This window comes from Lingula anatina, unplaced genomic scaffold, assembly GCF_051362555.1.
Source record: "Lingula anatina isolate TDL-2025a unplaced genomic scaffold, LinAna3.0 unanchor8, whole genome shotgun sequence".
Taxonomy (NCBI): Eukaryota; Metazoa; Brachiopoda; class Lingulata; order Lingulida; family Lingulidae; genus Lingula; species Lingula anatina.
This window is the reverse complement of record NW_028257600.1, coordinates 26,911-50,960: the sequence shown is the minus strand read 5'-3', so window position 1 is coordinate 50,960 and position 24,050 is coordinate 26,911. Positions and strand designations below refer to the sequence as shown.

The following is a 24,050-nucleotide window of genomic DNA, read 5'->3' as shown; positions in this document are numbered from 1 at the left end:
TATTATTATTATTATTATTTGGTCTATTTCATGCCAATATCTTCTGAAAAATAAGTGTTAATACAATCTTAGCTGAAAAAAAAAAAAAAAAAACTTACTTCTTGACACTCTCCACCCCAGGAGTGATGGTGTTCTTGGAAGAGGCAAATCCGCCCCTTTGTGTGCCTCCTCTTGAAGTGTGGAGTGTAACGGAGGCGTTGTTTGTCCATTTCTGGCAACGCCTCCCAGTGGTGGATTATCTTCTCCACATCTTCGGTTAGGAGGCACTCCCTCTCGATGGTACGTAGGGAGACGAGTACAGAAGCCAGCTTCGTTACGGCATCATAACCGGGGATATGATGTCTGTCCACTGACTCTGAAGATCTCATCTACCTTGGGTGTTGGTTCTTCAAGGGGCACCTCTTCTGGAAGTAAAAAAAAAATATGCCGATATAATGAGGGGGGAGGGGAAAAAAGAAATATCACCTGAAAAAAAAAAAAATAAATAAAATAACCTTGTGTGAACAGAACAGGGCAACTGACTTGCATAGCTACATATCTGGAATTAACATATAAAGAAAAATAATAATAATAATAAAGAAATAATAATAATAATTACAATAGTAATAATCTAAAAATTTACCTTCTCTGGGTGGAGAGGTATTGGTTGCCTCTGTCACGGAGGAGGTGTGTGGGTCTGGGAGGGATGTGGAATACAGGGTCCTCGTCAGCATCTGCAATTGTGGGATCACAGTCTTCAGAGAACCCCTCATCATCAGCATCTTCCTCCACTGTCCTCGACAACCTCCTCCTCGGGTGCATCTGGGTCCAGTTTTACAGGTTCTAGGGCCTTTCCCGTCTGATCGAGCAGGTACTCGCACCTAGAAGCTCACCTGGAAGTAAAGAGAGAAATGAGAGAATATTAGTAGCAGGCCTCATTTTTTTTTTCATGTATTTATTTATTTATTTATTTATTTATTTTTTCCAAAAATAATTTCTTGGCTGCAATTACATCTAAACTAATTATATTCCTATAAATTACACGAAACCTAAAATCACTTTAATTACCAGTGTATTCCTGGGGACACAGCATTTGGCACGATGTATTGCAAGCACCCGTTCTCCCAAGATGGTTCACTGCCTGGACGAGCTGTCCATCATAGCAAGCGAAGTTCGGTGTCCCCATTGTCAATTGCGGCCAGCGCACGATCCTGGTTCCACCGAACAATTCCTTCCAGGATGTAGGCTTGGAAATTTGTGGCAGAGGCACTTTGTCCTGTTAAAAACAAGAAAAAAAGGAGAAAATTAGCTGCAAGTGTTCAATAACCACAAATTTTCAACAAAAATGTTAAGTTTAATTTAACAAGTACCAATTGCATCAAAATTAAGTCAGTCTAAAGTGATTTTAAATCTACTTTCAGGTAACCAAGCAGTCTGTCGGTGTGTGTGGTTGTGCTTACCGGAATGAATCTAACAATATGAGAATGGAAGCTCTCCAGGGAAACTGAGCCCCTCGCACACCTGTAGACCTTCAGCTCCTTCCCGCCCTTCCTCCAGAGTTCCAGTCTGGGTGTACAGAGAGACCCCTTCGACGTCCTGGAGCATGGTATGTGGCGCTGTTGAGAGGCCCACATGTCTTGCACTCTCTCGTGATCAAGGAGAGGTACTCCTAGCGCGTCGCACCCCTGATCACTGTCCAGCGTGTCGACCACGACTGCAAGAGACGAGTGGTTTCAGCTACACCGCGGGTGCGGCGACGGCAGTGTTTCTCTAACTCCTTGCGCGAGATGTGCTGCATGATGTTGTCTGGGCTGACGCCAGCGCCCTGTAGTTGTAGTTGGCCCAGCTTGGCATCTCGAAGTGCTGCCAGATCATCTGCGTCCCACTCAAAAATGCAGGCAGACAACTTCTTCATGAAGACGGCGTATAGTGGGTGGCTTTCCGTGGTGACACAGGAGGCGAACCTGCGCATGAAGTGCCACACGTCCAGTCGCACCACCAGATGGGGCCAGCCCAGCAAACAGCTTCTTGACATTGCAGGGACCGGAGGTGGAGCAGCAGTCCCTGTCAAACATACATCACCTTGGGTGGAGGCTGTTCACTGAGCTGGTACCGCCTCACGAGGCCCTGGGCCATCTGGTCAGGGCCAGCTCCCTCCTGAGCAGTGAGTACTGAGGTCAGTACCTGGCCGTGTTCATTGCCCACGTTGGTGCACCAGGCAGCTGAGCCTGCAGCCTCTCCTGCCAGCTTTTTGGCTACCTGAAAAACGGAGGGGGGAAATATGACACTTAATACATTTTCTTAAAGAAATTTTTTTTTTTTTTTTTTTTTTTTGTGTGTGTGTTTTTGTTGTTTTGTTTTTCAAAACTGTTCACTGTACAAAGTTTAAGAGAGCAAATCAGAACAAAAACTGTACATACCTTTTTGGTGGAGTCCATCTTCAAGACGGATCCAAAGGTGGAGGTCACCTTGGCTTTGATCTCATCAAGCCTCAACAACACGTCACGGACCAGCACAGTTTGTAGCCATGCTGGCCCGGGAGTCTTTCAAAGGGTAACGGCTGAAGAGACTTGTTCTCTGCACAAGGGATGAGCTGGCAAACTTGTCTACAACTGAGAGGAAATTGGCTACCCTGCTTAGCCAATCCCTGGTGTGCTGCTCACACAGTTGCTTACTCAGCCGAGTAGTGCTGTTCCCAAGAGATCGCTCTCTCAGGAGAGAAACTACCCGGGTAGAGCAAGAGTACCTGCAACAAAGAATCAAGAACAGAATAAGTTATAAATGTTAAGACAGAGTTATTTTGTCCGCTGAAATAGATTTTCAAATGAACTGATATTAAATGCAAGAATTCCATAAATTAAAAAAAGAAAAAAAAAGAAAAGTTTTGAAATTACCTGTATGTGAGCAGTGCTGAAATTTCCCCCTTGTCGCCACGTCCAGCTGTTGGAGGATTTCCCCACTCCAACCCGCATACTTCTTGTGACAGGCGCCGCACTCCAGGTACTCAGTGCCCATGTAAAAGTAGCCATCGATGTCAAGGACGCGGCGGACAGTCTTGAAGAAAACCGCAGGATGTTAACTGGCGACCCTTGCATGATGGCACAGAGCAAGACAGCTGAGCCCTGAACATGCGGCGTGGCATCCAGAGGAAGAAGGGGTGGGTGAAGAAAGGCCCTGCTGTTCTAGGGGGCTGGGCGTGGACCAGTCTGGGTGATGGTGGGTGCCACCACAGCTGCAGCTCTTGCTTCAGTTGGCCCCTGGCGGGTGGTAAACAAGGCACGGGAAACCCACTGTGCTTCATGTGGTGGCAGGCTGGCCTTCCATGACAGAGGGATCAGATCAGTGTCATCCACGGGCACTGGAACAAGTGAAGAGCAATAAGTACAAAATAATAGAGGGGGAAACCTGAAATAAAAGAAAATCATGAACATATATCACACTTTACAAGAGCTGACATACTTTCTCATTACTTTTAAAAATTACTCATTCTTACTTATCATGTATCTTCTGCATTGGAGGTTATTAAAAGTAACAGATTAATCACTGCTTGGACTTTGTTTACTTTATGGTCAATAGTTATCATTTAAATACATCCTCATATCTTTAACCTTATCACCCACAAACAAAAAAAAGTTATTGCATGTTCAGCTCTTTTATGCTGAATCTACAGGCAATACAAACACCAACCACCTCACAGTAAGGAACCCACAGTAATGCAGAAAAAAAAAAAAAAGGAAAGCGAAAAAGCGAAAAAGAAAACAAAACCAAAGTGCTGCTGCTGCTGCTGTGCTGTCCACCTTCCAAAACATATAAAAAGAAAACACACCACATGCTACAAGTGTCAGTGAATAAGCCACGTGTGCATTAATAATAAATAAAACAATAAAACTCTGAAAGCTTGATTTCAAACTCACCAACACCTGTCCTCCAAAGACTGTGAAAAGAAAACAGGTACAAGAACAATAGAACACTCTTAATGTTTTACATTCTGTTTTACACTATTTTCTTTCATTACACTTTGCGCGATTAATTTTATAAAAAATCTTAAAATTCACAATCTAAGCTGTGCAGATTTTCATGAAGGAATTCTTCTTGTCATCATCACCTTGGCAGGAGGGCTGGGGCGGTATGTGATATGTCACAGACAAAACACTTAATGTAAGGTCAGCAGCTAGGAGTTAACTTTTTTGCTCACTGAAAATTGACTGGTTAATTTTCCAAATTGAATTGACTGGTTAATTCCAAATTGAATCCCAGCTGTGACCTCAAATTGTTCATGGAAAAGAAACAAAAAGTCTTTACCTGAATCTGGCAGGGAGCTCTGCCTTTTGGTCTCCTGTTGGGGTATGGTGTCAGGAGCGGCAGCTGTACTGGTGCCAGCACCAGCTGAGGCAGGGACAGGTAGCTCTGGGCGTTCCAAGTCGCTCACTTCCTCAGGGTCTACGGCTGTCGCTTTAAATGAACAAAATTAGAATATACTGAAGTAAAAGTGGCAACAACTGTAAAAAGATGTTAGAAAGCTACTCTTAAAACAAGGGTCCTTACGTCAATGAAATTACCATGAATTACATTTACCTCTGGTGGTGGGTTTTAGGTTTCTTGGCAACGGCGGTGTTGGTGCTGTCTGGGGCAGGAAGGGGGGCGTCCACCACTTCCACATCCTCAGACTTGGGCAGGGTCGCCGTTGCTGGAAAAAAAAAAAAAATGAATAACGGAATAAATACACTGATACAGAAGCACACATCAACTATTAAATTTGAAAAAAAAAAAAAAAAAATGTGTGTAATAATACATGTGTCATTTACCCTCTTCTTGATTTCTTAAGATTGGGTGTTGGCCTGGGGGACCAAGCCAAGCTGTCTCTTCACTCCAGCTTTGAGCCCTGCTGGTGACAGATGACTGCCGACCATGAGGCTCTGAAGTGAGCTGGAGGATACTGGGACAGGCTTGGCAGGTGGTGTGGGTTTTGCCTGCCTCTCCTTGGTCTTGGCAGCAATAGCCTCCCGACCCTGGGGGAACAGCTCAAGGTACTCCTATGTGAAGTCAATAAAGGTGATTAAGACAGGTACCCTGACAATAAAGGCATTGTCCAATTGAAATGAATGTTAATTACTATCATCTCTTTCAATAATGGAAACTAGTACAACTGATTTATATTACTGTGTGTGCTAAGATACAAACAATGCGTTGTACCTTTCCTGGGAGGTGACCTTCAGTCCGACTAGTTTGTGTTACAAGACCACTTTAACAATACTAGATATCAGTGACTTGAGGACAGATATGTCAGATACTTAAACTATGATGTTTGTCTGTATCCACAGTAACTGAATACTTGAAGTATTATTCACCACAAACCAGTATAACACCAATGAAAGACTTATAAAAGACATGGGGAGGGGGGGGGGGGGGTGCAGACAACTAACCTTACACCATGGGGCATTACTTTCAATCTTTCAATACCTTACACATTACATATAGTAAGGCAATCAAAAAAGATTTAAAAGGAAAGATTTTACCTTGAGCTTGTATTTGTTCACACCCAGCGGGCCGGGGTGTGGAGTCTCCCTGCTCAGACTCTCTGCCAAGTAGGCGGCATACCCCAGGGAGTTCTCGACCAGCCACCGGAAGGTCTGCCCCCGGTATTTTCCAAACTGCAGCCTGTGATGCCCCAGAAGGTGTTTCTTGTCGGTGACATCCAGGCCGAGCTGGATGACTGCAGACCTGGCCTCCTCCGCAACCTTCTCCGGTGGTTTGGCAGCGGCGGTGAGGGAGGCAGTGGCTGCAGAAGCAGCAGCCCTCCTCGCGGCGTTACTCTCACCGAGCGTCAGTGCTCCATCCGACCTCCTCCTGAACACTGGGTCGCTTGATCTGGTCGAGGGGAGTGGCGTTTTCGGTTCATCTGCAAAGAAATCCAGACATGTCATGTCGAGCACCCACCCACGTGGATTTTTCCCGCGAAAAGGTAATTATTGCGATAAAAGCGGAAAGGTGCAACTGGTTGCGCCGACTGATACGTCGGCGTGCTCGGTACTACTTGAGCTTTTCATCGGTGTCGGTGTTTAAATTATCTAGTCCGTTTAAAGCGAGCAACGGGCAGGTGAATCGCTGAGTCGAGAGAAAACTTACCTCTTGTCGCCATGTTGAATAGCTTGTGCTTGACGACTCCTGTACCACGTGACCTCTTTTCTGCGGCCGTAATTCGCTGATTTCGCCTACGTCATCGCTGATTTTCGACCAGATCGCTGATTTTGGGTTTGTGATTGGTTGGAATCGCTGATTTGAGGAAAATCAGCGATGACGTATGCATGAGTCGTCATGTGATTCGGGGTCACTCTACAGAGAAGCTACGCATGTCCCCTGCGCAAAGGAACCCACTCAATCTTCTCTGTCGGCCCAGCGCAAAAAAGAAAAAAAGAAAAAGGCAAAAAATGCGAAAATTACGCCAAAAATCCCGGGGCGGATGGGGCAATTTCGGCGCGCAACTTGGCACCAGATGCGTTTCAAGCCCCAAAAACGATTAAAAACGTTAGTGCGCACCTGGAATGTTTGCCGTGGCCGGGTGAATGGTTCCCCCCTAAAGAAAGGACCCCACGCCTAGTTCCTGTAAACATTGCGGTTTGTTGTGGTCACATGACCGTGTCACAGTAGCCGACGGCCAAATGACCGTTAACATCGTCAAAAAAGGCCCTTCTCCTGCTCCTGCAGTTGAGAAATGTGCTACAAAGTAGCAAATTGACAAACGCAAACAAAACACAGCATCAAAATACAGAACGAAAGTGCCCGGCGTTATAACGAAAGTGCATAACGAAAGTGCATGTGTATGCAAATGCAAATCGCCAAAACACGGGCCAAACTTGCGCCCTCTAGGAGTTAAGTAGGAGTTAAGACCCAGATCTTGGCTGAATAGCGTCGCCTAATGCGTTTGCATGCTAAAAAAACGTAAATAACCTTGGTTGTGACAGATTGCTACAGTTGAGATCGTGGTGGGGAAAGAAGGGGAGGGGGGGGAATACAGAAACGTGCTCTGCATTCTACTTTCAATTTACTTGTACTGTTCATCAAAATTAAATTAAATGTACAAATTCCGTTTTATTTTCAGTTTACTGTTTTTTTTAAAATCAATATACAAATTGAAACAAAGAATGCAGGTTGTATATGAATCAAATTTATTGAACCTCAATGCAGATAGCAGTTTTTTTCTGCGTTGTAGTTGCATAAATGATTGAAATAAGTCAGTGATTTTTTTTTTAATATATATATATATATATAAATAGATGATAGTCCAGCTGTCTTGTTGTTTTTGCATCACAGTTGCATTGAATAAGTAGGTGATAGTCCAGCTATCTTGGAACAAATTATTGCACAGTTGTTTTTGCATCGCAGTTGCATTGAATAAGTAGGTGATAGTCCAGCTTATCTTGGAACAAATTATTGCAGAGTTGTTTTTGCATCGCAGTTGCATTGAATAAGTAGGTGATAGTCCAGCTATCTTGGAACAAATTATTGCACAGTTGTTATTGCATCGCAGTTGCATTGAATAAGTAGGTGATAGTCCAGCTATCTTGGAACAAATTATTGCACAGTTGTTTTTGCATCGCAGTTGCATTGAATAAGTAGGTGATAGTCCAGCTATCTTGGAACAAATTATTGCACAGTTGTTTTTGCATTGCAGTTGCATTGAATAAATAAGAGATAGTCCAGCTATCCTTGAATAAGTGAATTGCCAGCTAACCAAGCTATTGCACACTTCCCTTGCATTGTTTGTTGCATTAATGACAGTCCAGCTGTCTGTGTATAAATATATGATGACAGTCCAGCTGTCTTTGTATAATTAAATAAAAAATGACACTCCAGCTGTCGAGAATAATGTCATTTTGGGAAGACACAGTCCTTATTTATACTGCCCTCACTGTTGTTGTTGTTGTTGTTGTTCTAAGAGGGCCTTCATTCGTTCCTTCCAGGCTAAGTACGTCAGGCCCTCTGCGTTGTCAGGGCAGTATGTATGGCCACGGTAGCCGCTATGACCCGCCTGGATGTTGCGTGGTTTTCCACATTTCTTACAGTTGTTTGTTTTTCTGGTCCTCTTAGCCACAACCGGAGCTGGTGTAGTTGACTGTGGAAGTGGTTGGGACCAGGGTGGAAAACCTGGTATTGGGGTCATCACCGTGGGTGCGAAGGTGGTCCACTGGGCGGGTGCTGGTGCCAACTGGTGCGGCAGAATGCCAGGTGGAAAAAATCCAACAGGTTGTGGGACCACGACCACTTGTTTGGACTGTGTCTCTGTTGCGCGGGCTGGCTTCATCTTCTTCTTCTTCTTCTTCTTCCCATCTCTTCTCAGCACCGCAGTGCCTGTGGTGTCTTTAGGCAGGTGGTACTGGTGCGGTGTTCCAGAGGGCACTGGCAGCCGCGGTAGCAGCTGCCTGGCAGCAGGCAGCGGTGTTGTTGCTGTTGCAGGAGGAGCGGGCAGGGACATCCCCTGTAGAAGGGAGGCCCTGTACTGCTCATCTGTAGTCCTGTTGTGCCTATGGAAGAAAAGAAAAAAAAAGAATAATCAGGAAATAATCTTTAAATATTCTTAAATCTGAAAGAAAATAAAAAATAAAAACTGAAATGAAATTGGAAAAAAAAAAAAAAAAAAGCACTAGCAATATCATTGTATCAGTTTAATTGGTGACTTTTCAGGAATCTAATTTAAGTGAGGAATTAACATTTTACAATGTTGCTGTGACAGTCGAGTCAGTTGAGAAATTACCATGTATGTAGTGTCCTCATGTTTATGGAGAAGAGCTGGAGGGTTGTTTTTTCCATCACACGGGCGTTGTTGAAAAGGAGCCTGGTGATCCTCTCATAGTCCCGCATGATGACTCCCCACGGGTGTTGTCTTTTGCCTCCCTTCCACGGAGCATCATGGGCCTCCATTAGTTGCATTATGACGGCCTCCACTACCCTGGATTCGGAAGGCTCACGCGCAGGGGTGCCAGTCCCCAGCATGCACCTGAAAGTACAAAGGAAAAACTTAATTTTTTCTTGTATTATTATTATTATTATTATTATTATTTGGTCTATTTCATGCCAATATCTTCTGAAAAATAAGTGTTAATACAATCTTAGCTGAAAAAAAAAAAAAAAAAAACTTACTTCTTGACACTCTCCACCCCAGGAGTGATGGTGTTCTTGGAAGAGGCAAATCGCCCCTTTGTGTGCCTCCTCTTGAAGTGTGGAGTGTAACGGAGGCGTTGTTTGTCCATTTCTGGCAACGCCTCCCAGTGGTGGATTATCTTCTCCACATCTTCGGTTAGGAGGCACTCCCTCTCGATGGTACGTAGGGAGACGAGTACAGAAGCCAGCTTCGTTACGGCATCATAACCGGGGATATGATGTCTGTCCACTGACTCTGAAGTCTCATCTACCTTGGGTGTTGGTTCTTCAAGGGGCACCTCTTCTGGAAAGTAAAAAAAAAATATGCCGATATAATGAGGGGGGAGGGGAAAAAAGAAATATCACCTGAAAAAAAAAAAAAATAAATAAAATAACCTTGTGTGAACAGAACAGGGCAACTGACTTGCATAGCTACATATCTGGAATTAACATATAAAGAAAAATAATAATAATAATAAAGAAATAATAATAATAATTACAATAGTAATAATCTAAAAATTTACCTTCTCTGGGTGGAGAGGTATTGGTTGCCTCTGTCACGGAGGAGGTGTGTGGTCTGGGAGGGATGTGGAATACAGGGTCCTCGTCAGCATCTGCAATTGTGGGATCACAGTCTTCAGAGAACCCCTCATCATCAGCATCTTCCTCCACTGTCTCGACAACCTCCTCCTCGGGTGCATCTGGGTCCAGTTTTACAGGTTCTAGGGCCTTTCCCGTCTGATCGAGCAGGTACTCGCACCCTAGAAGCTCACCTGGAAGTAAAGAGAGAAATGAGAGAATTATTAGTAGCAGGCCTCATTTTTTTTTTCATGTATTTATTTATTTATTTATTTATTTATTTTTTCCAAAAATAATTTCTTGGCTGCAATTACATCTAAACTAATTATATTCCTATAAATTACACGAAACCTAAATCACTTTAATTACCAGTGTATTTCCTGGGGACCACAGCATTTGGCACGATGGTATTGCCAAGCACACCGTTCTCCCAGATGGTTCACTGCCTGGACGAGCTGTCCATCATAGCAGCGAAGTTCGGTGTCCCCATTGTCAATTGCGGCCAGCGCACGATCCTGGTTCCACCGAACAATTCCTTCCAGGATGTAGGCTTGGAAATTTGTGGCAGAGGCACTTTGTCCTGTTAAAAACAAGAAAAAAGGGAGAAAATTAGCTGCAAGTGTTCAATAACCACAAATTTTCAACAAAAATGTTAAGTTTAATTTAACAAGTACCAATGCATCAAAATTAAGTCAGTCTAAAGTGATTTTAAATCTACTTTCAGGTAACCAAGCAGTCTGTCGGTGTGTGTGGTTGTGCTTACCGGGAATGAATCTAACAATATGAGAATGGAAGCTCTCCAGGGAAACTGAGCCCCTCGCACACCTGTAGACCTTCAGCTCCTTCCCGCCCTTCCTCAGAGTTCCAGTCTGGGTGTACAGAGAGACCCCTTCGACGTCCTGGAGGCATGGTATGTGGCGCTGTTGAGAGGCCCACATGTCTTGCACTCTCTCGTGATCAAGGAGAGGTACTCCTAGCGCGTCGCACCCCTGATCACTGTCCAGCGTGTCGACCAGCGACTGCAAGAGACGAGTGGTTTCAGCTACACCGCGGGTGCGGCGACGGCAGTGTTTCTCTAACTCCTTGCGCGAGATGTGCTGCATGATGTTGTCTGGGCTGACGCCAGCGCCCTGTAGTTGTAGTTGGCCCAGCTTGGCATCTCGAAGTGCTGCCAGATCATCTGCGTCCCACTCAAAAATGCAGGCAGACAACTTCTTCATGAAGACGGCGTATAGTGGGTGGCTTTCCGTGGTGACACAGGAGGCGAACCTGCGCATGAAGTGCCACACGTCCAGTCGCACCACCAGATGGGGCCAGCCAGCAAACAGCTTCTTGACATTGCAGGGACCGGAGGTGGAGCAGCAGTCCCTGTCAACATACATCACCTTGGGTGGAGGCTGTTCACTGAGCTGGTACCGCCTCACGAGGCCCTGGGCCATCTTGGTCAGGCCAGCTCCCTCCTGAGCAGTGAGTACTGAGGTCAGTACCTGGCCGTGTTCATTGCCCACGTTGGTGCACCAGGCAGCTGAGCCTGCAGCCTCTCCTGCCAGCTTTTTGGCTACCTGAAAAACGGAGGGGGGAAATATGACACTTAATACATTTTCTTAAAGAAATTTTTTTTTTTTTTTTTTTTTTTTGTGTGTGTGTTTTGTTGTTTTGTTTTCAAAACTGTTCACTGTACAAAGTTTAAGAGAGCAAATCAGAACAAAAACTGTACATACCTTTTTGGTGGAGTCCATCTTCAAGACGGATCCAAAGGTGGAGGTCACCTTGGCTTTGATCTCATCAAGCCTCAACAACACGTCACGGACCAGCACAGTTTGTAGCCATGCTGGCCCCGGGAGTCTTTCAAAGGGTAACGGCTGAAGAGGACTTGTTCTCTGCACAAGGGATGAGCTGGCAAACTTGTCTACAACTGAGAGGAAATTGGCTACCCTGCTTAGCCAATCCCTGGTGTGCTGCTCACACAGTTGCTTACTCAGCCGAGTAGTGCTGTTCCCAAGAGATCGCTCTCTCAGGAGAGAAACTACCCGGGTAGAGCAAGAGTACCTGCAACAAAGAATCAAGAACAGAATAAGTTATAAATGTAAAGACAGAGTTATTTTGTCCGCTGAAATAGATTTTCAAATGAACTGATATTAAATGCAAGAATTCCATAAATTAAAAAAAGAAAAAAAAAGAAAAGTTTTGAAATTACCTGTATGTGAGCAGTGCTGGAAATTTCCCCCTTGTCGCCACGTCCAGCTGTTGGAGGATTTCCCCACTCCAACCCGCATACTTCTTGTGACAGGCGCCGCACTCCAGGTACTCAGTGCCCATGTAAAAGTAGCCATCGATGTCAAGGACGCGGCGGACAGTCTTGAAGAAACCGCAGGATGTTAACTGGCGACCCTTGCATGATGGCACAGAGCAAGACAGCTGAGCCCTGAACATGCGGCGTGGCATCCAGAGGAAGAAGGGGTGGGTGAAGAAAGGCCCTGCTGTTCTAGGGGGCTGGGCGTGGACCAGTCTGGGTGATGGTGGGTGCCACCACAGCTGCAGCTCTTGCTTCAGTTGGCCCCGGCGGGTGGTAAACAAGGCACGGGAAACCCACTGTGCTTCATGTGGTGGCAGGCTGGCCTTCCATGACAGAGGGATCAGATCAGTGTCATCCACGGGCACTGGAACAAGTGAAGAGCAATAAGTACAAAATAATAGAGGGGGAAACCTGAAATAAAAGAAAATCATGAACATATATCACACTTTACAAGAGCTGACATACTTTCTCATTACTTTTAAAAATTACTCATTCTTACTTATCATGTATCTTCTGCATTGGAGGTTATTAAAAGTAACAGATTAATCACTGCTTGGACTTTGTTTACTTTATGGTCAATAGTTATCATTTAAATACATCCTCATATCTTTAACCTTATCACCCACAAACAAAAAAAAGTTATTGCATGTTCAGCTCTTTTATGCTAATCTACAGGCAATACAAACACCAACCACCTCACAGTAAGGAACCCACAGTAATGCAGAAAAAAAAAAAAAGGAAAGCGAAAAAGCGAAAAAGAAAACAAAACCAAAGTGCTGCTGCTGCTGCTGTGCTGTCACCTTCCAAAACATATAAAAAGAAAACACACCACATGCTACAAGTGTCAGTGAATAAGCCACGTGTGCATTAATAATAAATAAAACAATAAAACTCTGAAAGCTTGATTTCAAACTCACCAACACCTGTCCTCCAAAGACTGTGAAAAGAAAACAGGTACAAGAACAATAGAACACTCTTAATGTTTTACATTCTGTTTTACACTATTTTCTTTCATTACACTTTGCGCGATTAATTTTATAAAAAATCTTAAAATTCACAATCTAAGCTGTGCAGATTTTCATGAAGGAATTCTTCTTGTCATCATCACCTTGGCAGGAGGGCTGGGGCGGTATGTGATATGTCACAGACAAAACACTTAATGTAAGGTCAGCAGCTAGGAGTTAACTTTTTGCTCACTGAAAATTGACTGGTTAATTTCCAAATTGAATTGACTGGTTAATTTCCAAATTGAATCCCAGCTGTGACCTCAAATTGTTCATGGAAAAGAAACAAAAAGTCTTTACCTGAATCTGGCAGGGAGCTCTGCCTTTTGGTCTCCTGTTGGGGTATGGTGTCAGGAGCGGCAGCTGTACTGGTGCCAGCACCAGCTGAGGCAGGGACAGGTAGCTCTGGGCGTTCCAAGTCGCTCACTTCCTCAGGGTCTACGGCTGTCGCTTTAAATGAACAAAATTAGAATATACTGAAGTAAAAGTGGCAACAACTGTAAAAAGATGTTAGAAAGCTACTCTTAAAACAAGGGTCCTTACGTCAATGAAATTACCATGAATTACATTTACCTCTGGTGGTGGGTTTAGGTTTCTTGGCAACGGCGGTGTTGGTGCTGTCTGGGGCAGGAAGGGGGGCGTCCACCACTTCCACATCCTCAGACTTGGGCAGGGTCGCCGTTGCTGGAAAAAAAAAAAAATGAATAACGGAATAAATACACTGATACAGAAGCACACATCAACTATTAAATTTGAAAAAAAAAAAAAAAAAATGTGTGTAATAATACATGTGTCATTTACCTCTTCTTGATTTCTTAAGATTGGGTGTTGGCCCTGGGGGACCAAGCTGTCTCTTCACTCCAGCTTTGAGCCCTGCTGGTGACAGATGACTGCCGACCATGAGGCTCTGAAGTGAGCTGGAGGATACTGGGACAGGCTTGGCAGGTGGTGTGGGTTTTGCCTGCCTCTCCTTGGTCTTGGCAGCAATAGCCTCCCGACCCTGGGGGAACAGCTCAAGGTACTCCTATGTGAAGTCAATAAAGGTGATTAAGACAGGTACCCTGACAATAAAGGCATTGTCCAATTGAAATGAATGTTAATTACTATCATCTCTTTCAATAATGGAAACTAGTACAACTGATTTATATTACTGTGTGTGCTAAGATACAAACAATGCGTTGTACCTTTCCTGGGAGGTGACCTTCAGTCCGACTAGTTTGTGTTACAAGACCACTTTAACAATACTAGATATCAGTGACTTGAGGACAGATATGTCAGATACTTAAACTATGATGTTTGTCTGTATCCACAGTAACTGAATACTTGAAGTATTATTCACCACAAACCAGTATAACACCAATGAAAGACTTATAAAAGACATGGGGAGGGGGGGGGGGGGTGCAGACAACTAACCTTACACCATGGGGCATTACTTTCAATCTTTCAATACCTTACACATTACATATAGTAAGGCAATCAAAAAAGATTTAAAAGGAAAGATTTTACCTTGAGCTTGTATTTGTTCACACCCAGCGGGCCGGGGTGTGGAGTCTCCCTGCTCAGACTCTCTGCCAAGTAGGCGGCATACCCCAGGGAGTTCTCGACCAGCCACCGGAAGGTCTGCCCCCGGTATTTTCCAAACTGCAGCCTGTGATGCCCCAGAAGGTGTTTCTTGTCGGTGACATCCAGGCCGAGCTGGATGACTGCAGACCTGGCCTCCTCCGCAACCTTCTCCGGTGGTTTGGCAGCGGCGGTGAGGGAGGCAGTGGCTGCAGAAGCAGCAGCCCTCCTCGCGGCGTTACTCTCACCGAGCGTCAGTGCTCCATCCGACCTCCTCCTGAACACTGGGTCGCTTGATCTGGTCGAGGGGAGTGGCGTTTTCGGTTCATCTGCAAAGAAATCCAGACATGTCATGTCGAGCACCCACCCACGTGGATTTTTCCCGCGAAAAGGTAATTATTGCGATAAAAGCGGAAAGGTGCAACTGGTTGCGCCGACTGATACGTCGGCGTGCTCGGTACTACTTGAGCTTTTCATCGGTGTCGGTGTTTTAAATTATCTAGTCCGTTTAAAGCGAGCAACGGGCAGGTGAATCGCTGAGTCGAGAGAAAACTTACCTCTTGTCGCCATGTTGAATAGCTTGTGCTTGACGACTCCTGTACCACGTGACCTCTTTTCTGCGGCCGTAATTCGCTGATTTCGCCTACGTCATCGCTGATTTTCGACCAGATCGCTGATTTTGGGTTTGTGATTGGTTGGAATCGCTGATTTGAGGAAAATCAGCGATGACGTATGCATGAGTCGTCATGTGATTCGGGGTCACTCTACAGAGAAGCTACGCATGTCCCCTGCGCAAAGGAACCCACTCAATCTTCTCTGTCGGCCCAGCGCAAAAAAGAAAAAAAGAAAAAGGCAAAAAATGCGAAAATTACGCCAAAAATCCCGGGGCGGATGGGGCAATTTCGGCGCGCAACTTGGCACCAGATGCGTTTCAAGCCCCAAAAACGATTAAAAACGTTAGTGCGCACCTGGAATGTTTGCCGTGGCCGGGTGAATGGTTCCCCCCTAAAGAAAGGACCCCACGCCTAGTTCCTGTAAACATTGCGGTTTGTTGTGGTCACATGACCGTGTCACAGTAGCCGACGGCCAAATGACCGTTAACATCGTCAAAAAAGGCCCTTCTCCTGCTCCTGCAGTTGAGAAATGTGCTACAAAGTAGCAAATTGACAAACGCAAACAAAACACAGCATCAAAATACAGAACGAAAGTGCCCGGCGTTATAACGAAAGTGCATAACGAAAGTGCATGTGTATGCAAATGCAAATCGCCAAAAACGGGCCAAACTTGCGCCCTCTAGAGTTAAGTAGGAGTTAAGACCCAGATCTTGGCTGAATAGCGTCGCCTAATGCGTTTGCATGCTAAAAAAACGTAAATAACCTTGGTTGTGACAGATTGCTACAGTTGAGATCGTGGTGGGGAAAGAAGGGGAGGGGGGGGAATACAGAAACGTGCTCTGCATTCTACTTTCAATTTACTTGTACTGTTCATCAAAATTAAATTAAATGTACAAATTCCGTTTTATTTTCAGTTTACTGTTTTTTTTAAAATCAATATACAAATTGAAACAAAGAATGCAGGTTGTATATGAATCAAATTTATTGAACCTCAATGCAGATAGCAGTTTTTTTCTGCGTTGTAGTTGCATAAATGATTGAAATAAGTCAGTGATTTTTTTTTTAATATATATATATATATATAAATAGATGATAGTCCAGCTGTCTTGTTGTTTTTGCATCACAGTTGCATTGAATAAGTAGGTGATAGTTCAGCTATCTTGGAACAAATTATTGCACAGTTGTTTTTGCATCGCAGTTGCATTGAATAAGTAGGTGATAGTCCAGCTATCTTGGAACAAATTATTGCAGAGTTGTTTTTGCATCGCAGTTGCATTGAATAAGTAGGTGATAGTCCAGCTATCTTGGAACAAATTATTGCACAGTTGTTATTGCATCGCAGTTGCATTGAATAAGTAGGTGATAGTCCAGCTATCTTGGAACAAATTATTGCACAGTTGTTTTTGCATCGCAGTTGCATTGAATAAGTAGGTGATAGTCCAGCTATCTTGGAACAAATTATTGCACAGTTGTTTTTGCATTGCAGTTGCATTGAATAAATAAGAGATAGTCCAGCTATCCTTGAATAAGTGAATTGCCAGCTAACCAAGCTATTGCACACTTCCCTTGCATTGTTTGTTGCATTAATGACAGTCCAGCTGTCTGTGTATAAATATATGATGACAGTCCAGCTGTCTTTGTATAATTAAATAAAAAATGACACTCCAGCTGTCGAGAATAATGTCATTTTGGGGAAGACACAGTCCTTATTTATACTGCCCTCACTGTTGTTGTTGTTGTTGTTGTTCTAAGAGGGCCTTCATTCGTTCCTTCCAGGCTAAGTACGTCAGGCCCTCTGCGTTGTCAGGGCAGTATGTATGGCCACGGTAGCCGCTATGACCCGCCTGGATGTTGCGTGGTTTTCCACATTTCTTACAGTTGTTTGTTTTTCTGGTCCTCTTAGCCACAACCGGAGCTGGTGTAGTTGACTGTGGAAGTGGTTGGGACCAGGGTGGAAAACCTGGTATTGGGGTCATCACCGTGGGTGCGAAGGTGGTCCACTGGGCGGGTGCTGGTGCCAACTGGTGCGGCAGAATGCCAGGTGGAAAAAATCCAACAGGTTGTGGGACCACGACCACTTGTTTGGACTGTGTCTCTGTTGCGCGGGCTGGCTTCATCTTCTTCTTCTTCTTCTTCTTCCCATCTCTTCTCAGCACCGCAGTGCCTGTGGTGTCTTTAGGCAGGTGGTACTGGTGCGGTGTTCCAGAGGGCACTGGCAGCCGCGGTAGCAGCTGCCTGGCAGCAGGCAGCGGTGTTGTTGCTGTTGCAGGAGGAGCGGGCAGGGACATCCCCTGTAGAAGGGAGGCCCTGTACTGCTCATCTGTAGTCCTGTTGTGCCTATGGAAGAAAAGAAAAAAAAAGAATAATCAGGAAATAATCTTTAAATATTCTTAAATCTGAAAGAAAATAAAAAATAAAAACTGAAATGAAATTGGAAAAAAAAAAAAAAAAAAGCACTAGCAATATCATTGTATCAGTTTAATTGGTGACTTTTCAGGAATCTAATTTAAGTGAGGAATTAACATTTTACAATGTTGCTGTGACAGTCGAGTCAGTTGAGAAATTACCATGTATGTAGTGTCCTCATGTTTATGGAGAAGAGCTGGAGGGTTGTTTTTTCCATCACACGGGCGTTGTTGAAAAGGAGCCTGGTGATCCTCTCATAGTCCCGCATGATGACTCCCCACGGGTGTTGTCTTTTGCCTCCCTTCCACGGAGCATCATGGGCCTCCATTAGTTGCATTATGACGGCCTCCACTACCCTGGATTCGGAAGGCTCACGCGCAGGGGTGCCAGTCCCCAGCATGCACCTGAAAGTACAAAGGAAAAACTTAATTTTTTCTTGTATTATTATTATTATTATTATTATTATTTGGTCTATTTCATGCCAATATCTTCTGAAAAATAAGTGTTAATACAATCTTAGCTGAAAAAAAAAAAAAAAAAACTTACTTCTTGACACTCTCCACCCCAGGAGTGATGGTGTTCTTGGAAGAGGCAAATCGCCCCTTTGTGTGCCTCCTCTTGAAGTGTGGAGTGTAACGGAGGCGTTGTTTGTCCATTTCTGGCAACGCCTCCCAGTGGTGGATTATCTTCTCCACATCTTCGGTTAGGAGGCACTCCCTCTCGATGGTACGTAGGGAGACGAGTACAGAAGCCAGCTTCGTTACGGCATCATAACCGGGGATATGATGTCTGTCCACTGACTCTGAAGTCTCATCTACCTTGGGTGTTGGTTCTTCAAGGGGCACCTCTTCTGGAAAGTAAAAAAAAAATATGCCGATATAATGAGGGGGGAGGGGAAAAAAGAAATATCACCTGAAAAAAAAAAAAAATAAATAAAATAACCTTGTGTGAACAGAACAGGGCAACTGACTTGCATAGCTACATATCTGGAATTAAACATATAAAGAAAAAATAATAATAATAATAAAGAAATAATAATAATAATTACAATAGTAATAATCTAAAAATTTACCTTCTCTGGGTGGAGAGGTATTGGTTGCCTCTGTCACGGAGGAGGTGTGTGGTCTGGGAGGGATGTGGGAATACAGGGTCCTCGTCAGCATCTGCAATTGTGGGATCACAGTCTTCAGAGAACCCTCATCATCAGCATCTTCCTCCACTGTCTCGACAACCTCCTCCTCGGGTGCATCTGGGTCCAGTTTTACAGGTTCTAGGGCCTTTCCCGTCTGATCGAGCAGGTACTCGCACCCTAGAAGCTCACCTGGAAGTAAAGAGAGAAATGAGAGAATTATTAGTAGCAGGCCTCATTTTTTTTTTCATGTATTTATTTATTTATTTATTTATTTATTTTTTCCAAAAATAATTTCTTGGCTGCAATTACATCTAAACTAATTATATTCCTATAAATTACACGAAACCTAAATCACTTTAATTACCAGTGTATTTCCTGGGGACCACAGCATTTGGCACGATGGTATTGCCAAGCACCCGTTCTCCCAGATGGTTCACTGCCTGGACGAGCTGTCCATCATAGCAGCGAAGTTCGGTGTCCCCATTGTCAATTGCGGCCAGCGCACGATCCTGGTTCCACCGAACAATTCCTTCCAGGATGTAGGCTTGGAAATTTGTGGCAGAGGCACTTTGTCCTGTTAAAAACAAGAAAAAAGGGAGAAAATTAGCTGCAAGTGTTCAATAACCACAAATTTTCAACAAAAATGTTAAGTTTAATTTAACAAGTACCAATGCATCAAAATTAAGTCAGTCTAAAGTGATTTTAAATCTACTTTCAGGTAACCAAGCAGTCTGTCGGTGTGTGTGGTTGTGCTTACCGGGAATGAATCTAACAATATGAGAATGGAAGCTCTCCAGGGAAACTGAGCCCCTCGCACACCTGTAGACCTTCAGCTCCTTCCCGCCCTTCCTCAGAGTTCCAGTCTGGGTGTACAGAGAGACCCCTTCGACGTCCTGGAGGCATGGTATGTGGCGCTGTTGAGAGGCCCACATGTCTTGCACTCTCTCGTGATCAAGGAGAGGTACTCCTAGCGCGTCGCACCCCCTGATCACTGTCCAGCGTGTCGACCAGCGACTGCAAGAGACGAGTGGTTTCAGCTACACCGCGGGTGCGGCGACGGCAGTGTTTCTCTAACTCCTTGCGCGAGATGTGCTGCATGATGTTGTCTGGGCTGACGCCAGCGCCCTGTAGTTGTAGTTGGCCCAGCTTGGCATCTCGAAGTGCTGCCAGATCATCTGCGTCCCACTCAAAAATGCAGGCAGACAACTTCTTCATGAAGACGGCGTATAGTGGGTGGCTTTCCGTGGTGACACAGGAGGCGAACCTGCGCATGAAGTGCCACACGTCCAGTCGCACCACCAGATGGGGCCAGCCAGCAAACAGCTTCTTGACATTGCAGGGACCGGAGGTGGAGCAGCAGTCCCTGTCAACATACATCACCTTGGGTGGAGGCTGTTCACTGAGCTGGTACCGCCTCACGAGGCCCTGGGCCATCTTGGTCAGGCCAGCTCCCTCCTGAGCAGTGAGTACTGAGGTCAGTACCTGGCCGTGTTCATTGCCCACGTTGGTGCACCAGGCAGCTGAGCCTGCAGCCTCTCCTGCCAGCTTTTTGGCTACCTGAAAAACGGAGGGGGGAAATATGACACTTAATACATTTTCTTAAAGAAATTTTTTTTTTTTTTTTTTTTTTTGTGTGTGTGTTTTGTTGTTTTGTTTTCAAAACTGTTCACTGTACAAAGTTTAAGAGAGCAAATCAGAACAAAAACTGTACATACCTTTTTGGTGGAGTCCATCTTCAAGACGGATCCAAAGGTGGAGGTCACCTTGGCTTTGATCTCATCAAGCCTCAACAACACGTCACGGACCAGCACAGTTTGTAGCCATGCTGGCCCCGGGAGTCTTTCAAAGGGTAACGGCTGAAGAGGACTTGTTCTCTGCACAAGGGATGAGCTGGCAAACTTGTCTACAACTGAGAGGAAATTGGCTACCCTGCTTAGCCAATCCCTGGTGTGCTGCTCACACAGTTGCTTACTCAGCCGAGTAGTGCTGTTCCCAAGAGATCGCTCTCTCAGGAGAGAAACTACCCGGGTAGAGCAAGAGTACCTGCAACAAAGAATCAAGAACAGAATAAGTTATAAATGTAAAGACAGAGTTATTTTGTCCGCTGAAATAGATTTTCAAATGAACTGATATTAAATGCAAGAATTCCATAAATTAAAAAAAAGAAAAAAAAAGAAAAGTTTTGAAATTACCTGTATGTGAGCAGTGCTGGAAATTTCCCCCTTGTCGCCACGTCCAGCTGTTGGAGGATTTCCCCACTCCAACCCGCATACTTCTTGTGACAGGCGCCGCACTCCAGGTACTCAGTGCCCATGTAAAAGTAGCCATCGATGTCAAGGACGCGGCGGACAGTCTTGAAGAAACCGCAGGATGTTAACTGGCGACCCTTGCATGATGGCACAGAGCAAGACAGCTGAGCCCTGAACATGCGGCGTGGCATCCAGAGGAAGAAGGGGTGGGTGAAGAAAGGCCCTGCTGTTCTAGGGGGCTGGGCGTGGACCAGTCTGGGTGATGGTGGGTGCCACCACAGCTGCAGCTCTTGCTTCAGTTGGCCCCGGCGGGTGGTAAACAAGGCACGGGAAACCCACTGTGCTTCATGTGGTGGCAGGCTGGCCTTCCATGACAGAGGGATCAGATCAGTGTCATCCACGGGCACTGGAACAAGTGAAGAGCAATAAGTACAAAATAATAGAGGGGGAAACCTGAAATAAAAGAAAATCATGAACATATATCACACTTTACAAGAGCTGACATACTTTCTCATTACTTTTAAAAATTACTCATTCTTACTTATCATGTATCTTCTGCATTGGAGGTTATTAAAAGTAACAGATTAATCACTGCTTGGACTTTGTTTACTTTATGGTCAATAGTTATCATTTAAATACATCCTCATATCTTTAACCTTATCACCCACAAACAAAAAAAAGTTATTGCATGTTCAGCTCTTTTATGCTAATCTACAGGCAATACAAACACCAACCACCTCACAGTAAGGAACCCACAGTAATGCAGAAAAAAAAAAAAAAGGAAAGCGAAAAAGCGAAAAAGAAAACAAAACCAAAGTGCTGCTGCTGCTGCTGTGCTGTCACCTTCCAAAACATATAAAAAGAAAACACACCACATGCTACAAGTGTCAGTGAATAAGCCACGTGTGCATTAATAATAAATAAAACAATAAAACTCTGAAAGCTTGATTTCAAACTCACCAACACCTGTCCTCCAAAGACTGTGAAAAGAAAACAGGTACAAGAACAATAGAACACTCTTAATGTTTTACATTCTGTTTTACACTATTTTCTTTCATTACACTTTGCGCGATTAATTTTATAAAAAATCTTAAAATTCACAATCTAAGCTGTGCAGATTTTCATGAAGGAATTCTTCTTGTCATCATCACCTTGGCAGGAGGGCTGGGGCGGTATGTGATATGTCACAGACAAAACACTTAATGTAAGGTCAGCAGCTAGGAGTTAACTTTTTGCTCACTGAAAATTGACTGGTTAATTTCCAAATTGAATTGACTGGTTAATTTCCAAATTGAATCCCAGCTGTGACCTCAAATTGTTCATGGAAAAGAAACAAAAAGTCTTTACCTGAATCTGGCAGGGAGCTCTGCCTTTTGGTCTCCTGTTGGGGTATGGTGTCAGGAGCGGCAGCTGTACTGGTGCCAGCACCAGCTGAGGCAGGGACAGGTAGCTCTGGGCGTTCCAAGTCGCTCACTTCCTCAGGGTCTACGGCTGTCGCTTTAAATGAACAAAATTAGAATATACTGAAGTAAAAGTGGCAACAACTGTAAAAAGATGTTAGAAAGCTACTCTTAAAACAAGGGTCCTTACGTCAATGAAATTACCATGAATTACATTTACCTCTGGTGGTGGGTTTAGGTTTCTTGGCAACGGCGGTGTTGGTGCTGTCTGGGGCAGGAAGGGGGGCGTCCACCACTTCCACATCCTCAGACTTGGGCAGGGTCGCCGTTGCTGGAAAAAAAAAAAAAATGAATAACGGAATAAATACACTGATACAGAAGCACACATCAACTATTAAATTTGAAAAAAAAAAAAAAAAAATGTGTGTAATAATACATGTGTCATTTACCTCTTCTTGATTTCTTAAGATTGGGTGTTGGCCCTGGGGGACCAAGCTGTCTCTTCACTCCAGCTTTGAGCCCTGCTGGTGACAGATGACTGCCGACCATGAGGCTCTGAAGTGAGCTGGAGGATACTGGGACAGGCTTGGCAGGTGGTGTGGGTTTTGCCTGCCTCTCCTTGGTCTTGGCAGCAATAGCCTCCCGACCCTGGGGGAACAGCTCAAGGTACTCCTATGTGAAGTCAATAAAGGTGATTAAGACAGGTACCCTGACAATAAAGGCATTGTCCAATTGAAATGAATGTTAATTACTATCATCTCTTTCAATAATGGAAACTAGTACAACTGATTTATATTACTGTGTGTGCTAAGATACAAACAATGCGTTGTACCTTTCCTGGGAGGTGACCTTCAGTCCGACTAGTTTGTGTTACAAGACCACTTTAACAATACTAGATATCAGTGACTTGAGGACAGATATGTCAGATACTTAAACTATGATGTTTGTCTGTATCCACAGTAACTGAATACTTGAAGTATTATTCACCACAAACCAGTATAACACCAATGAAAGACTTATAAAAGACATGGGAGGGGGGGGGGGGGGGGTGCAGACAACTAACCTTACACCATGGGGCATTACTTTCAATCTTTCAATACCTTACACATTACATATAGTAAGGCAATCAAAAAGATTTAAAAGGAAAGATTTTACCTTGAGCTTGTATTTGTTCACACCCAGCGGGCCGGGGTGTGGAGTCTCCCTGCTCAGACTCTCTGCCAAGTAGGCGGCATACCCCAGGGAGTTCTCGACCAGCCACCGGAAGGTCTGCCCCCGGTATTTTCCAAACTGCAGCCTGTGATGCCCCAGAAGGTGTTTCTTGTCGGTGACATCCAGGCCGAGCTGGATGACTGCAGACCTGGCCTCCTCCGCAACCTTCTCCGGTGGTTTGGCAGCGGCGGTGAGGGAGGCAGTGGCTGCAGAAGCAGCAGCCCTCCTCGCGGCGTTACTCTCACCGAGCGTCAGTGCTCCATCCGACCTCCTCCTGAACACTGGGTCGCTTGATCTGGTCGAGGGGAGTGGCGTTTTCGGTTCATCTGCAAAGAAATCCAGACATGTCATGTCGAGCACCCACCCACGTGGATTTTTTCCCGCGAAAAGGTAATTATTGCGATAAAAAGCGGAAAGGTGCAACTGGTTGCGCCGACTGATACGTCGGCGTGCTCGGTACTACTTGAGCTTTTCATCGGTG

The 24,050-nt window shown here is 44.7% G+C and overlaps 5 protein-coding genes and 1 long non-coding RNA gene across 10 annotated transcripts; all 6 read right to left on the bottom strand.

The window, feature by feature from the left end:
• Positions 1-3,248: 3,248 nt before the first annotated feature.
• On the bottom strand, positions 3,249-4,433 carry LOC147759317 (uncharacterized). Its single transcript, XR_015331577.1, has 3 exons — positions 4,282-4,433; positions 3,894-3,913; positions 3,249-3,337 (listed from the first exon to the last, which is right to left on the bottom strand). It is a non-coding gene; the product is annotated as an uncharacterized LOC147759317 (long non-coding RNA).
• Positions 4,434-4,550: 117 nt separating this feature from the next.
• On the bottom strand, positions 4,551-6,552 carry LOC147759316 (uncharacterized). Its single transcript, XM_086998301.1, has 3 exons — positions 5,496-6,552; positions 4,832-5,012; positions 4,551-4,666 (listed from the first exon to the last, which is right to left on the bottom strand). The coding sequence occupies exons 1-3, from the start codon at positions 5,901-5,903 to the stop codon at positions 4,551-4,553; spliced, it is 705 nt and encodes a 234-aa protein (XP_086854427.1). The 5' UTR covers positions 5,904-6,552.
• An 867-nt stretch (positions 6,553-7,419) lies between these two features.
• LOC147759315 (uncharacterized) lies at positions 7,420-12,141 on the bottom strand. Its single transcript, XM_086998299.1, has 8 exons — positions 11,894-12,141; positions 11,418-11,745; positions 10,476-11,258; positions 10,066-10,123; positions 9,642-9,890; positions 9,118-9,421; positions 8,732-8,974; positions 7,420-8,501 (listed from the first exon to the last, which is right to left on the bottom strand). Exons 1-8 carry the CDS (start codon positions 12,139-12,141, stop codon positions 7,886-7,888), a joined length of 2,829 nt encoding a protein of 942 aa, XP_086854425.1. The 3' UTR covers positions 7,420-7,885.
• A 19-nt stretch (positions 12,142-12,160) lies between these two features.
• On the bottom strand, positions 12,161-14,925 carry LOC147759314 (uncharacterized). 3 transcript variants are annotated; one of them, XM_086998306.1, is made up of 6 exons: positions 14,503-14,925; positions 13,798-14,020; positions 13,570-13,680; positions 13,297-13,446; positions 12,910-12,929; positions 12,161-12,356 (listed from the first exon to the last, which is right to left on the bottom strand). In XM_086998306.1, the coding sequence occupies exons 1-6, from the start codon at positions 14,908-14,910 to the stop codon at positions 12,333-12,335; spliced, it is 936 nt and encodes a 311-aa protein (XP_086854432.1). In that variant the 5' UTR covers positions 14,911-14,925; the 3' UTR covers positions 12,161-12,332. The 3 variants fall into 3 exon arrangements, with proteins under 3 accessions (XP_086854432.1, XP_086854430.1, XP_086854431.1); XM_086998304.1 differs by lacking the exon at positions 12,161-12,356 and having other exon boundaries at positions 12,447-12,929; XM_086998305.1 differs by lacking the exon at positions 12,161-12,356 and having other exon boundaries at positions 12,772-13,446.
• Positions 14,926-16,867: 1,942 nt separating this feature from the next.
• LOC147759313 (uncharacterized) lies at positions 16,868-19,686 on the bottom strand. Its single transcript, XM_086998307.1, has 6 exons — positions 19,466-19,686; positions 19,073-19,282; positions 18,649-18,897; positions 18,123-18,426; positions 17,738-17,980; positions 16,868-17,507 (listed from the first exon to the last, which is right to left on the bottom strand). The coding sequence occupies exons 1-6, from the start codon at positions 19,638-19,640 to the stop codon at positions 16,892-16,894; spliced, it is 1,797 nt and encodes a 598-aa protein (XP_086854433.1). The 5' UTR covers positions 19,641-19,686; the 3' UTR covers positions 16,868-16,891.
• Positions 19,687-21,167: 1,481 nt separating this feature from the next.
• Positions 21,168-23,925, bottom strand: LOC147759312 (uncharacterized). 3 transcript variants are annotated; one of them, XM_086998310.1, is made up of 6 exons: positions 23,513-23,925; positions 22,807-23,029; positions 22,578-22,688; positions 22,305-22,454; positions 21,918-21,937; positions 21,168-21,363 (listed from the first exon to the last, which is right to left on the bottom strand). In XM_086998310.1, the coding sequence occupies exons 1-6, from the start codon at positions 23,918-23,920 to the stop codon at positions 21,340-21,342; spliced, it is 936 nt and encodes a 311-aa protein (XP_086854436.1). In that variant the 5' UTR covers positions 23,921-23,925; the 3' UTR covers positions 21,168-21,339. The 3 variants fall into 3 exon arrangements, with proteins under 3 accessions (XP_086854436.1, XP_086854434.1, XP_086854435.1); XM_086998308.1 differs by lacking the exon at positions 21,168-21,363 and having other exon boundaries at positions 21,454-21,937; XM_086998309.1 differs by lacking the exon at positions 21,168-21,363 and having other exon boundaries at positions 21,780-22,454.
• Between the last annotated feature and the right edge of the window lie 125 nt (positions 23,926-24,050).

Bases quoted from the DNA above. Each gene is read 5' to 3' on its own strand.
- LOC147759316 (XM_086998301.1), bottom strand. From the start codon at position 5,903: ATGACATGTCTGGATTTCTTTGCAGATGAACCGAAAACGCCACTCCCC. The intron at 5,013-5,495 runs GTAAAATCTTTC...GACTTCACATAG, and splicing joins TGAACAAATACAAGCTCAAG to GAGTACCTTGAGCTGTTCCC. The intron at 4,667-4,831 runs GCTTGGTCCCCC...TTTTTTTTCCAG, and splicing joins TGGAGTGAAGAGACAGCTTG to CAACGGCGACCCTGCCCAAG.
- LOC147759315 (XM_086998299.1), bottom strand. From the start codon at position 12,141: ATGCCACGCCGCATGTTCAGGGCTCAGCTGTCTTGCTCTGTGCCATCA. The intron at 11,259-11,417 runs GTATGTACAGTT...TCCGTTTTTCAG, and splicing joins AGATGGACTCCACCAAAAAG to GTAGCCAAAAAGCTGGCAGG. The intron at 9,891-10,065 runs GTAATTAAAGTG...CTTTACTTCCAG, and splicing joins GGTCCCCAGGAAATACACTG to GTGAGCTTCTAGGGTGCGAG.
- LOC147759314 (XM_086998304.1), bottom strand. From the start codon at position 14,910: ATGACATGTCTGGATTTCTTTGCAGATGAACCGAAAACGCCACTCCCC. The intron at 13,681-13,797 runs GTAAATGACACA...TTTTTTTTCCAG, and splicing joins TCTTAAGAAATCAAGAAGAG to CAACGGCGACCCTGCCCAAG. The intron at 13,447-13,569 runs GTAAATGTAATT...GTTCATTTAAAG, and splicing joins ACCTAAACCCACCACCAGAG to CGACAGCCGTAGACCCTGAG.
- LOC147759313 (XM_086998307.1), bottom strand. From the start codon at position 19,640: ATGTGGGCCTCTCAACAGCGCCACATACCATGCCTCCAGGACGTCGAA. The intron at 18,898-19,072 runs GTAATTAAAGTG...CTTTACTTCCAG, and splicing joins GGTCCCCAGGAAATACACTG to GTGAGCTTCTAGGGTGCGAG. The intron at 18,427-18,648 runs GTAAATTTTTAG...TTTACTTTCCAG, and splicing joins TACCTCTCCACCCAGAGAAG to AAGAGGTGCCCCTTGAAGAA.
- LOC147759312 (XM_086998308.1), bottom strand. From the start codon at position 23,920: ATGACATGTCTGGATTTCTTTGCAGATGAACCGAAAACGCCACTCCCC. The intron at 22,689-22,806 runs GTAAATGACACA...TTTTTTTTCCAG, and splicing joins TCTTAAGAAATCAAGAAGAG to CAACGGCGACCCTGCCCAAG. The intron at 22,455-22,577 runs GTAAATGTAATT...GTTCATTTAAAG, and splicing joins ACCTAAACCCACCACCAGAG to CGACAGCCGTAGACCCTGAG.